We start from the raw sequence: 14,304 nt of genomic DNA on the forward strand, positions 1-14,304 counted from the left end.
TAGCTGTTTTATCGTCGCAGTATTTGATTTTAACAGTGTTGTGTGTTGTTCGTTATCCCGCGACCGCCTGGGGGGGGGGGGGGTCGGATCCGACCCCTTCCCCTCCGTTTTTCTTGAATAACTTATGAACCGCTTACGCTATTGACTTGAAACTTGGCATACCTTCTCACCCATCAACTTGACGTCTCCTGTGTAATTTTCAAGAAAAAATTCCCGATTTTTTTTAGATATATCGATTTTAGTGATGTAACTACATGGCGTTCTCAGTCAAAAAGTGGTAAATGTTAAAAAAAATCGCCAAAAATCAGGGTTTAGGCAAATTGCAATTTAAGAACATGAATAGACGCAGCTCAGCGAGTTCTTTAAAATGGCTATCTCGGATTTTCCATAAAATGCGTTTTTTACCCCTAAAAATTAAAAACTTATAATTTTGAAAACAGCTAATAAAATCAAAAAATTTGAGAATTTCCAAAAAAAAACGGAATATATGTTATAGAGCTCTATTAGAACATTCGACGTGCCAAATTTCAACTTTCTATCTTGATTTTTGACCCCCAAATTGTAAAAAATAGCTCCGACATGCATAGGGCATGGTGACGTCATAAGCATTTTCGTGAATTAGAGGCACTTCTGAACATCGCATGTGAAAACAAATGGCACCACTAGATTCCTGGGACAAAGCTCGTCCAGAAAAGTGCATTTTTATGTCAAAAATAAAAAGTTGAAAAATTGACCTATTTTCTTAGCCCTCGTTTAGTTATGTATGGTATAAACGATTTTTTATGCTTTCAATGAACACGTATCACCAGCACAGTGACTTGGGGTCACATATAACCATTACCATCGGCTTCGGCGTGAAAAATAAGCCATAAAACATGTGTCGCACGCCCATGTAACAGAAAGTGAAAACCGTGACCTTTCGTGACCTGACCTGACCTTGACCCGTACTTAGTATGACCCCTACACGCACATGGTACCTTCACTAGTTCTTTGAGGTCATTTTTGGTGAGTTTCGAGCAGCAGCTGTCGATTCCGCTGTCCGTAAGCCTAATCATGCAAAACCCCAGAATTTGACCTTTGACCTGACCTTGACCCGAAAGTTGACCTTAATCTTAAAATCTTAAGAGTGCTTTGGGAAGGTCTCGTAGAGACCTTTCGAACGCCGCCTCGCGGGGGTCGATGCGACCATTGGTTCTCGAGATAACAAGGGGGGGTCGGATCCGACCCCCCCCCCCAGGCTGTCGTGGGTACGGAAATAGCCCAGGCGGTGCCGGGTTATGAAGTGTTTACTGACGACGACCAGGGAATAGCCCATTTTATGCGGATCTGGTTTGCTACTGTGACAATAAACAATAAATAAAAATAAGGTGCACGTGATGCACCCTACTTTACCGAGCCCGGATAAAATGAGCACCTCTGGTAAATACATCCGCACTCCGGCAGACTCACGTAGAGCCGTCGGAAGAGAGGATCACTGGCGCTTCAGATCACGTCTTATCACATGGGTTGTTTTGTCCCGGTTCTGTTCGGGATCAGCTACTGCCGTGTCAACACTATCCGTATCTGGCCGTCAGGCTGGTGCCACAAGGGCAGAAGGAGGGCGTCGAGATGCAGGTGTTGCTACAGAAGGTACAGGTGCGCGAACTGGAGGACCGACTGAACCAAGCGCTGGTCGACCAGAAGAGGGCGGAGGATGACCTGAAGGTAACTGACCTCTGCTGTCCACTTCGGGTTAGCATCGTTGAGGTGCAGTTTAAACGAAATTTTACCATAACAATTGCCAACCAGCTATTCTTTCGATGTTGGGGAAAATTGAGAAAATTTCATGAATTTCGGCAATTTGGAAGAGGTAAATCCCACAATTGTCCCACGTTTCTTTGATTCGCCAGTGCATGTGCTACGTGTGTCAGACAGGAAGTGTGCGTCCCCTCGACCTTCGTTCGCGGCACATTTGCCCTCACGTTCCGCCCCATCTTCACTCTACAAATCTATTTAAGGAATCGCGCGCCATTAATACGGCCACGGAGACCAGGCTGCGCGAGACTAAAGCGCGCAATGACCACCTCATCAGCAAAACCAGCGACCTGGAGCAGACCAACGCCTCACTGAAGAAGCGTTTGCACGAAATGGAGCGCACAGTAAGTCTTCGACCGCTTAGCCACCCCATCCCCTGCCAGCAGGGCCTCCAGGTTGTATACCGTATAGGAATAGTGCAATACATAGCCTGACTGTTATTACGAGCGAGCGAAGCAATTGAAGTTTTACGTAGAATAGCAGAAATTTCCGGGTATGATCGGCCAGCCGGACGTGGGTGCGCTTTTGCGAAGCTTATATATCCGCAACACCACTGAACCGATTTACTTGCGGTAATTTTTTAGGGTAGCTCTTTGCCTGCTCCCAACCATAAGACTATGGCCGATGCATGTGGGTGACCATCATGCACGTACCACCGCCACGTGCAAAAACGAAGAGATGCCAGATTTTGTAATAATTGCAATCTCGGTAACTACTTGGCCGATTGCGGCAAAATTTGCAGTTGGGTAGGCACCCAATAGGCACCCACCAGACAATGCATTTCCATTTGCATGGTTGGGTTTGTAAGCTACCTCTGCACGTGCGCACGTGCACTGCAGAGGTAGCTTCCAGATCTAGAAAACGGTTGAACCGATTTCGCTCAACTTTGATACAAGGCTAGGGCAGATAGAACGGTGCCGTGCAAAAGTCAGTTGGGATCCAGTTTGCACGTGCAAACGTGCAGGCTGCCGCTTCCAGATCTCGAGAACGGCTGGGCCGATTTCGGCAAAATTTGGTACACTGCCTTAGCCCGCGAGTTGCTGGGGGGGGGGGGGCGTTAAACACCCCCAATTTTTTCGCCGATCTTTAGCATAAAAACGGCTCCAAACTTTGGTTACCTGTAGGGAATTGATTGAAGCTTATCCCTCGCCGGCACGCGCCATTTTGCGTCTTTCGACGGCACAAGGGCGTTGGTGCGATCCCCCTCGCGTTTGGCCCCTGATCGAACTAGAGCTTCGCAGAAAAACGAGCGTGTTGCCCGTGACGAGAGAAAGACAATGATACCTAATTTTAGGGTCCTAGTTCATCAGTTGACCTTCCAGGTCAGGTCAATGACTCAATCGTCGGGAAAATCGGGACCTGTTAGAACGTCGTAAAGCGTAGCTGCTAATGTAAGTCATTATCATAGATGATGTCTTCATGCATTTAGGCCAGGTCGGGTCAGTTCAGGTCAGGTCAACCAGCCAGGTATTCGTGGTAGGTGGCAACCGCCTCTGACAGCTTCGTAACATGTTACGAAAGCACCAAAACTACTTAGTGAGTGTTTAAATGCTTGCTTAATTCGAATTCAGCTAAAAAACTAGCATAGAAACATGTAAACTCGACAAAGTGAACCGATGTCATCAAAGGTCAATGACCTGACCTGACCTTCCGGTGACCATGATCCGCACCCTAATGCATGGGAGCAACAGCATAGGTATCCCATGTTTGAAAGCTTAACCCGCGCATGACTGGGGTATTTTCCATAACGCGAGTGACTGGGGGGGGGGGCTCTCCAGGGCTTCCCCCTCTTATCTCCAAAACTACCAAGCCGATCGTCAAAATTCAAACGGCGTCTGATAGCGCTGGAAAAACTGTCGAATAAAACCTATTTTCATTTACCTCGAGGTCACCGATGACGTCACAGGTCAGGTCAAAGTAAAAATTATCGGCATTTTTGCTTGTTTAGAATTTAGGCTCTTGCCGCCGGCTGACAAATCCGATCAGGCTCATTTTTGGTTTACGCACTCCTTGATATATGCCTTAGATACCCTGATGGTACCAAACTTTTACTTCGAATTTTTGCAGGTCAAGGCCAGGTCATCCTAGGTCACGAAAATTGTATATCATGTATCGGTCACGTGACGCATGTTTTATGGTCAATTTTACCCGTAGATTTCGAAAATAATGTCGTATGTGTCATTTAAGGTCATTTTAAGCTGAATTTACCGGGGGTCAGGTCAATTTCAGGTCAGAAAAGTCAAATTTTGGAAATGAAATTTTTCAAAAAAAAAAGTGCCTATAAGATGCAGTTTGAGCTCAGGAACACAATGGTGCCATTTATGTATATTTCTGTACGATGTAAAAAACGTACTGAAAAATGGTTTTGAAAAGTGTATAATTGTAAAATTTTGACAAAAACGCAAATAACTTGGCTATTTTTGAAGATATTCGGCTAAAACTTGCTAGAGTAGTTAATCAGTGTGCTTTCTATCACATTTATTCCGGTTTTTGCAAAAAAAATCAAAAACTTTTGAAAAAAACAAAAAGTATTTTTTTTGTAATTGTAAAAACATTTTTTTCGAAATTTTTAACTTTTGAAAATTTGAGATAGCAATTTGATAGCTACGTGTATTTGTAGTGCAATGATGTAAAGAAATTGGATCTAGCTTTAAAACTACGCTCATGAGAGTGTTTGCCATAATTCAATATTTTGCATCAAAATCGGCCGACATAACGTCACTCTGACGTCATTTCTGGCCAAACTATGGTAGATAGAAAGTTGAAATTTTAACACAAGGTGTCAAATTGATGCCGCTGAAGGTACTGCAAGTTTAGTGTTGATCCGTGAAACGGTTTAGAAGATATTGCCGAAAAACGGGAGGGGGCTCTGTAGAGCCCCCCCCCCCCCCAGTCATGCGCGGGTTAAAACGACGAAAAGACTGCAAACGCGCGGCTAATGCGAGCCGACATACGCTGAATCGCGATTCCGGCCAAACAAGGTCTCGAAAAATACTTCACAGGTCAAAGGTCGTTTGGGTCAGGGTCATAAAATTTTTAGGGTTGGTGTAAAATTGATTAACGCGAGGGTACTCAAAGTTTCGTGGCGATCGACAGTTTTTTTACACGAGTTATTCGCGAAAAACCGAGGGGAGTCCGTTCGACCCCCCCCCCCCACACACACACACGCACTACACAGGTGAAGGTTAGCCCCTATCTGTCGGGCATTGACCTTAGCTGATCCTGACATAGTTATATATAAACGTACATATGATCTCGGAATTTTTAGCTTACCTCATCTTTGGCCTCTGCTCCCACACCTGACCATATGCTCTGACTTGAGATGTGACTAATGACCTGACCTTTGCCGGCAGCTGGATCACGAGCGGTCGTCGAGCAAGGACAAAGATGAGGAGATAAAAAGTCAACAGGAGCAGATGCAGCAGCAAAAGGAGAAGCAACAGGCTCTGATGAACACCAAAGTTGCACTAGATGCGGAGATATCTGCCTTTAACAAGCTGCTCGAGTCTAGGAATACCAGGTTAGTTCAGCCGCCGACGATGGGGTGAGCATTGCCATGTGTAGGTAGAGCTTCACTTCCCTGCACCTCTACCCATTTGTGTGTGGCCTTCCAGGGCTCCCTTTCTTTCTGCTGTCTCTATCTGTGCGTCTGTCTTGCAGTCATGGTCTTCAGCATCTTCTTTGCCTGTGTACATTTTTCAGTTTCTGTCTCTGTCTGTCTGTCTGTCTGTCTGTCTGTCTGTCTGTCTGTCTGTCTGTCTGTCTGTCTGTCTGTCTGTCTGTCTGTCTGTCTGTCTCCCCCCCTCTCTCTCTCTCTCTCCTCTATCTCCCCTCTCTCTCTCCCCCCTCTCTCACTCTCACTCTCTCTCTCTCTCTCTCTCTCTCTCTCTCTCTCTCTCTCTCTCTCTCTCTCTCTCTCTCTCTCTCTCTCTCTCTCTCTCTCTCTCTCTCTCTCTCTCTCTCTCTCTCTCTCTGTCCAACCCTCCCTCCCCTTCCCTTCGGCACCAACCCTCCCTCCCCTCTGCAGGGTAGCGCTTGCTTATTTAATGCCCATAGCGCTATGGCTATGCTTATTTAGCGATTGATAGTTAGCAACAGATGACCGCCTCATTTAATCCTGACATCAATGGCTATGTTTTCAGCATAAAGAAGCTATGTTTCACGCCGGGCCTGAGCGAGAAATCGCTGACAAACATCCTGCAGAATTCCGAGGGTATGGAGGAACTGACCGTGACTGCACCCTCCGACTCAACGGGGCAGTGGGTGCGACTACTTCCACCGTCCTTGCGGAAACTGGACGTTTTCGGTGAGATCCTGCAGAGAGAGGAACCGAATAAGCTCAATTCTGACTGGGGAGAAGGGAGCAGACAGTACATGTTTTATAATACCTAGCATCAATTGTAATATTTATTTAATAACAGTCTTAGCAAAGCATCCGATCTTTATTAAATTTCAATGGGAGTATCGTAGCCTCTCTCATGTATCAATTAGGCATTATCAGCATTACAACAGATTGGTAGGTATATCAATTGCAGTCGTTTTGCACTCTACCTGTATTGTGTTACATTCTATTTCAGATAAATTTCCTCAAATCATCATGTTGAGGTCAGAAGTCACCTCCATACTTTCCAAGTGCCAAATTGAACAATATATGTGTTTGTTTACGTATTATTATAGGTAAAGGTACTGACCAATAGCAATGCATCGCATAAGCACAGGCAATGCAAAACTGCTCAGCATTGTCAAGTCGGCTGTGTTGGTGTCAGTGTCGGCTGTGTCAGGTATAAGTGTCGTCTACATCAGTGTTTGACACCATAGTGTCAGTCGCCTCCCGACCCGGCGGCAGCTCCGTCCGACTGCAGTCAGCTGACGCGGCTCTCTCTCCGACAGGACCGGGGGAGACGGGGGAGTCGGTGACACTGGGAAGACGGCCCGACCATGGGCTGGTGGTCGTCATAAAACAGGCGGGAGATGACGTCATCAACCAGCTGGCCAAGGAGCTGGGACCACGGGTTACCGCGCTGACCATGTTCAGTGAGTGGTGGTGGCACGGACAGGTTATCGGTATGAATGGTTGTGTATAGTGATGACACCGAGTAGTTGTGCATGGTAACACCGTCCCAGCAGAGGTGAACCGGGAACATATGCATGGGGCAGGTCATGGGGGTACGTTAGAGTGTTATGATGACAACGGTTTATATGACGATATCAGGAGTGGATATTTGAATATGTCTTTCATGTATGGTGCTGTTTGGTATTAGTTGTGTCGATTACATATTGTTCATATTTCTGAAGTCATACGTGGTGACCAGCAGTGGCCAAACAGGGTATTGATATGAGTGGTTAGATATAGTGATGAACATAGAGTAACGATGCATGGTTACACCGTACCAATAGAGGAGAACTACAGACTATGAACAGTATTGGCAATTACGTCACCAATGTGTATATGTTTGTATGTGTGTATGTGTAGTATGTTCGGTCGGGTGAATACCGCCCACGACGGGTATGTCAATGGACATAATGCCACCCGTGCTGGGTATGTGGGAGTAGTGTGGTGACATTTAGGGAAACAAGTATATCAGTGATAAACATCACAATAACTCGACAGATGATGTAAAGGTGGCATTACACCTACAATGCTATTGACTAGGCCGATGACGTATTGTGCCATATGCGCAACACACTAATATGCATAATGTCTGTCATTTCCCCACAATTCACCTACCGTGTCTGTATGTGTCTGTGTTTCCCAGGCTGCCCGCGTGTCACTGCCGGGGCCCTACAGGGACTGCTGTCCGCCCTCACCGGCCTGGAAGACGTCACACTTAACGGCTCTCTGTCCGGCGCCATCACTGACGCCTCACTGGCTGCCCTCCACGGCTGCTCCCAGCTGCGTAAAATGCAGCTGGGAGCGCCCAGTGAACTCTATACGGATATACCGGTCACAGCGGTCAGCAGGTCAGTCAGCTGTACACTCAGACCAGACCCAGAGCAGACCCAGACATAGAGCAGACCCAGACCAGACCCAGACCAGACCCAGACCCAGACCCAGACCAGACACAGACCAGACCAGACCAGACACAGACCAGACCACACCCAGACCACACCCAGATGAGACCCAGACCAGACCAGACCAACACAAATAGCAATGCCTGTGTGTATGTAGAGCCATGTATTTTATTTTGCCTATGACCGAACCACTTGTTTCACCTATAAATTTACACAGCAACACCATTTATTGCATGCATTTACATACCCAAGCCATACTTTGTAGTATCAATACATCATTATACAGAGGTCTATTGTTGTATCCATTACGTGCACACTGCACAATGCTATAAACATCCATGTATATAATTTTATGTAATATTATATCAGCTAGCACACTGTCTACCGCATCGACCCCAGTCTAAGACCGGACCCGAACGCCGAACCCCAACCGGACCGGACCTGACTTGAACTGGCCCTGTGGATACCGGACCCGTCCCCTCCAGACGGCCGGTCGGCCGGCTGGTGTCGCTGACTGGTCTGTGTTCTGTTCTGTCGCAGACTGGCGTTTACCTGTCGGAAACTGGAGGCGCTGATCTTTCACGCAATGGAGGAGCTCAGTCAGAGGGTCCTGGACGCCCTGGTCAGGGCAGACCTGGGGAAAAGCGATGACGGCACGCCGAGAACACTGAGGTTCAATGTCCCGGGTGAGTGACGGCGCCGCCCAGCGCCTCTGATCAGTCCCACAACAGACGGCTCGGCGCCACCGGCCTCTCGGAGCCGCTGTCTCACACTCTCTCAACGGGTGGAGATGAACACATAACGCTGATATGACGCCACAACTGATATAAACTGATAGTGATGCCATTCATATGTACAGGGTGTCTCAAAAGTTCGTTGACAGGCACCAGCCATGCTTTTTTTGTCAATGATTCTGAATCAACAATAAATTAACAGTCGAAATTTTGCATGGGCATTTGTAACAACCTTCCTCAAGCAGTCTCATTATTTTCAAGCGCATTCAACCCTTCATGAGCCCACAAAAGGGTTTATCTCTGACCATAGGTCAAGCATGAAAATGGAGGTCGCAAAATCGGGTCGGCTGAGAAACTCTCTGTTTCAGGAGTAATGGGAATGGTTAACCCTATTAGTGGCAGGGGGGGGGGGTTGTTTTTATCCACCCCTCAGGTTTTTCGGGAATATCTCCGAAACCGCTGAAGCTACGATGCTGAAATTTCTGACTTTTCCTAAAACTAAATTGGGCACATTCACTGAAAATTTCAAGTTCATAACTTTACCAGGGGCGGCTCCAGAGCACTGGGAATTGGGGGGTCCTATTCGTGAAGCGAGTCATTTGGGCGAAGATCACGACGCTGCACCAGTTTTACGAACAGTGAATGAAAGGTATCATGTGATAACATATACAGTTATTGTGCATCCTCTTTTGACACGTTTTTGCTATAATAGGCTGATCCAGGCGTCCAAAAAGGGGGGTTATGTTTTACCTCCCAACATAGGTGCCCTGACACCGCCTATGCATGACCAATACAATTGTAGTCGTTCTCTCATAAGAAAATTGTAACATAACAAGACCATTACCACCCTTTTTAGAAACAGTACCAACAAAAACCTTATTTACTATACTTTTTGTGTACCCCCAATCTCAATGATCTATATCCGCCTATGATTTTTGAAAATGCATATTTTTAGGATCCATGTGAATTCCTGGTTCATTCTCTATCGATCGGCAAAAGTTGCGTTAACCCTCGCCGGACCTATTGGTTTTCTACATACGCGCCGGCCGAGGGGGGGGGGGGCGGGTACGACCCCCCCCCCCCCCTCGCCGTTTCGCCCCTGGTGGAGCTAGCGCGTCGCGGAAAAAACGAGCGTGTGCGCCGTTACGAGACGCAGAGATTGGTACCCGATTTTAACCCTATTAGTGGCAGGCTCCTGGCTACCCCTATTAGTGGCAGGGGGGCTGTTTACGACCCCCCTTGATATCTCGAGATCTAACCGGCCGATTTTCAAAATTCAAACGGCATTCGATTTGGCTCAACGAGATCTACATTTCTAAAAAAAATAAAAATTAGAAAATGTCAATAGGGGGTAGAGGGGGGTAAAAACGGGCAAATTGCAGATACATTTTAGACTGTTTATCACGGCCAGGTTTCTAAACCAATCTTAACGCAACTTTTGCCGATCGATAGAGAATGAACCAGGAATTCACATGGATCCTAAAAATATGCATTTTCAAAAATCATAGGCGGATACAGATCATTGAGATTGGGGGTACACAAAAAGTAAAGTAAATAAGGTTTTTGTTGGTACCTACTGTTTCTAAAAAGGGTGGCAATGGTCTTGTTATGTTACAATTTTCTTACGAGAGAACGACTAAAACTGTATTGGTCATGCATAGGCGGTGTCAGGGCACCTATGTTGGGAGGTAAAAAATAACCCCCCTTTTTGGACGCCTGGATCCGCCTATTATAGCAAAAACGTGTCAAAAGAGGATGCACAATAACTTTGTATATGTTAACACATGATACCTTTCATTCACTGTTCGTAAAACTGGTGCAGCATCGTGATCTTCGCCCAAATGACTCGCTTCACGAATAGGACCCCCCAATTCCCAGTGCTCTGGAGCCGCCCCTGGTAAAGTTATGAACTTGAAATTTTCAGGGAATGTGCCCAATTTAGTTTTAGGAAAAGTCAGAAAATTTCAGCATCGTAGCTTCAGCGGTTTCGGAGATATTCCCGAAAAACCTGAGGGGTGGATAAAAACACCCCCCCCCCTTCCACTAATAGGGTTAACCCTCGCCCGCACATGGGGGGGAGGTGGTTGCCACCCCCCCCCCAGGCAGTCTTTCTGCTCTGCACTCCACATTTTTAGAGCTAGAAGGCTGATTTTTCGTATAGCTGCTCGTCTATCCTTTCTTGATGTCCACTGAAAATTTCAAGTTTCTGTGATTTTTGGTTTCGGAGATATGACCTTGTTTTTCAGGTCATGTCATGACCCAAATGGCCAATTCTCAACATCTTGCGTTTGCCATGGGCCTTGTGAGCTTTTGACACCCTGATTTCGGCCTTTTTTGCCAGTCTTACCTCCCACCTATCATGGAACATGTTGTTCGACGATGTACAGGGGTTAAGGTCAGGGTCAAGGTCAACCTAGGTCATCTAAGATAATTGCGTTTCAGGCAAGCTGAATTTACTTTTTGTGAAGTTTTTTGACTGCATTTTTGGTAAAAGCTTCTCAGATCATGATTTCATGTGATATGGACCCAAAAACAATCGGTGCACACATCAGTATACACACAGACACACACAGACATACAAACACATATAATTGACCTTGACCTAACTTGACCTGAAATGACCTCAGCAGCAAAATTCTGGTCGGATACTGTGACAAAGAGGTTCTAGCTGGCTTGGCAACAGAAAACAGCATCGTCATCGGTATTTGATAAGCAGTGCACTTGATATCCAACGGTGACCCAAAACAGCAACATTTTTTAGTTTGACCTGACCTGGAAGGTCAATGACTGACCTGAGAAGGTAAAACTGGGTATCATTGGATTTGTCTCTTCCCAAAGAATCTTTTTGGTCTTTACTGCTAAGCTCTATCTCCAACAGGAACGAAATGGCGCGGGGGGGGGGTGGCAACCACCCCCCCCCCCATGTGCGTTCTAGGATGGGAAAATGGCATGTGCGGGCGAGGGTTAAGGTCCTAGGTCAACCGGTGACCTCTGAGGTCAGGTCAAGTGCCCCAAGGTACGGTTCAGTTTTTGGTGAATAACTTCGCAAAAAACGGCCGCAGAGCGCCGATTTTGGCAGCATCGTGTTCGTCTCGCTCAGGCGCGTCGAATGATATACTTTTTGTCCGGGTCAGGTCAACTTGGGGTGTTGACCTCAGGTCAAGGTCAGGTCAGCACCCCCAGGTCACGAAGTTGGTCGAAAGAGGTCATGTCGCATATCATTCGATTCGGCAGGTCTTCCTGAGTCCATTGGTGGCTTTCCCGACTCGCTAGCTCAATTTGATCAAGAGTTATTGACGAAAAACTAATATGACCTTGATGACGTCATAAATGACGTCACGCAAGGTCAACATTGAAAAAGTGACGCATCTAACCTTGCAAGGAGTGCATAAAATCACGATTCTGTGTGCTTGAGATAGTTGGAGATCGCTCCCGGCGCCAGAATAGCAGTTTTCATTTTTCCCCATTGACTTATAATGGTGAGGTCACGAAAATGACCTGACCTCATATGACCTTTAGGAAAAATCCGAGATATACAAGTTGTGGGACTCATAATGGATACTAGATCCTGCAAGTTTCATTTCCCTGTGACATCTCCTCTGGCAGTGAGAGCGTTGCGAAGTTGCGACATCTGAAGACCGTGCAGAGGTTCACTTATGACGTCATAGGTCAGTGACCTGACCTGACCCAAAAATGCGGTTGGTGTCAAAAGATGCGGCTTGGATCAAAGGTCAGGTATGCCAAGTTTCAGCTCTCTATCGCCAGCGTGTTCGGAGCTATCGCGAAAAAAACCCTATGGGGGGGGGGGGGCGGCACCCGCCCCCCCCCCTCGGCCGGCGAGGGTTAAGATTGGTTCAGAAACCTAGCCGTGATAAACAGTCAAAAATGTATCTGCAATTTGCCCGTTTTAACCCCCCTCTACCCCCCTATTGACATTTTTTAATTTTAATTTTTTAGAAATGTAGATCACGTTGAGCGAAATCGAATGCCGTTTGAATTTTGAAAATCGGCCCGTTAGATCTCGAGATATCAAGGGGGGGGGTCGTAAATAGCCCCCCCTGTCACTAATAGGGGTAGCCAGGAGCCTGCCACAAATAGGGGTAAGTCGAAAATGACACATGGCAAAGTGTCGGCGAGGATGAGTAGAACATGATGATCATCTAATAAAAACGGTGGCTAAAATTTTTGAAGGACAAAACCATGCGAGACTAACAGCGTTTTGAACGACCCTCGTACGGCAGCAGACTCGTGCTCCGGAAAGCAGCTGAAAATGCAGTCCTAACTATTGAAAACTGACAAGAAGCTCACAGACAGAGGTGTGGGTCTTAGGGTAAATAGGGGCGTGTTCGGAGGAAAGGAAATCACCCACAATGAAAGAACGAAATAAACAGCGAAACGATGGTTAGATATGGGTTAAACTGGGAGAAAAACGTGAGAAATAAAACCAGGAACTCGTCGAAATACTCAGCCTCTCTGACACTCTGCGTACGGATACTAAATTTATATTTTAACTGAGAGCACGTCCCAAAAAACCATAGAGATCAAAACGAACAGGAAGTCAACGGGGGCGGAACTACACATTCAAAAATAAAAACACTTTTTTACATAATCAAAAACGAATCAAGTATATGGAAACGGCGAAAAGTCAATCTAGAAATTACAACAAATTAAAGCAAGGACAAATATTAAATACGGTTGAAAACTATAAAACCGAAGTGACGAAAATAACGAATTTACAATAATATAAAAGCGGAAAACAAACGCTCTTGATAAAATAGTAAACATGGCGCACGGCGGCGATCGGCAGCGCAAAGGCAGGCTGGCCGGAGGACACGCCGCAGCTAAATTACTGGCGCTAGCGCGCCACACTGCTCCCCCTCTTAGTCGCGGAGCGCATCACATCACATCACAATTCACAAAAGCGGGCCTGCGCGGTGGTCATCAGTGACCCGGCGGCCGGGAGCGGCGCGACGGCGAGCGGATCGACGTCCGGTGGCGGCGGTCGCCAGCGACCCGGCCGCCGGGTGTAGCACGGCGGCGAGAGACTCGAAGGCGAGCGGCTCGGCGTCTGGTGGCGGCGTGGTGACCAGCAGCTCGTCGGTCCGGGTCGGCGCGGGCAGCACCGAGTCCAGGTAGTGTCGTTCGCGTGTTGTAGAGCAGGCTGGAACAGGCGGCAGTCATCTTGAGCAGGCATGTTGGAGGCGAGCTGCCGGTGTCGATGTGGTGGCTGGCAGGCGTCCGAGGTCTCTCCAGGCTGGAACTGCTCCAAGATGGAGGGGTCGCTGGCACAGGAGAGCCTGGACTGGAGGTGGCTGGTCAGGACTGGTTGACCAGGAACGCACCTGGATTGTCTGGGAAGTGGGAAGCACAGTCAACCACAAGACGACAGGAAATGAGCCAGAAGGGGTACAGGGACCTCAGCAACAGCGAACATACTCTGGAAGGAACAATAGCGAGCCAGGATAGGAAAACAATGGAAAGGTTAACATGAGGAAACAAACGTCAGGAGTCAGTATGTCTCCTGCACTCGAAGAATGAGGCGGTCTTCAGGTAGTTCATCTGAGGTTCAGATGGCGTGCAGGTCGGTGACGTCCACAGTGACGGCGTTGACTGGTGTCCCAGCAGCTGAGGCAGTCAACTGGTAGTCAACCGGCGGAGCTCCTGCCAGGTGCGGCTTGACAGTGGCCCCAGGAGGGGCGGCTGCGTCCTGCGCGGCAGGGTCGTCATCCTGTGCAGCAGGGTCGTGTCGGCTTATTGCTGGTAC

At 47.4% G+C, this 14,304-nt stretch overlaps 1 protein-coding gene across 1 annotated transcript in view; it reads left to right on the forward strand.

Annotated features, from left to right (window-relative positions):
• The window catches only part of LOC122374559, a 37,169-nt gene extending 28,669 nt beyond the window's left edge, over window positions 1-8,500 (forward strand). Inside the window, exons 3-9 of the mRNA XM_043353370.1 lie at window positions 1,575-1,704; window positions 1,998-2,138; window positions 5,148-5,314; window positions 5,937-6,100; window positions 6,685-6,828; window positions 7,551-7,755; window positions 8,347-8,500. Coding sequence (XP_043209305.1) covers window positions 1,575-1,704; window positions 1,998-2,138; window positions 5,148-5,314; window positions 5,937-6,100; window positions 6,685-6,828; window positions 7,551-7,755; window positions 8,347-8,500 — 1,105 coding nt within the window. The remainder of the gene's footprint in view (window positions 1-1,574; window positions 1,705-1,997; window positions 2,139-5,147; window positions 5,315-5,936; window positions 6,101-6,684; window positions 6,829-7,550; window positions 7,756-8,346) is intronic.
• The last annotated feature ends 5,804 nt before the right edge of the window (window positions 8,501-14,304 follow it).

Source organism: Amphibalanus amphitrite, unplaced genomic scaffold (assembly GCF_019059575.1).
Source record: "Amphibalanus amphitrite isolate SeventyFive unplaced genomic scaffold, NRLGWU_Aamphi_draft 001672F_arrow, whole genome shotgun sequence".
NCBI lineage: Eukaryota > Metazoa > Arthropoda > Thecostraca > Balanomorpha > Balanidae > Amphibalanus > Amphibalanus amphitrite.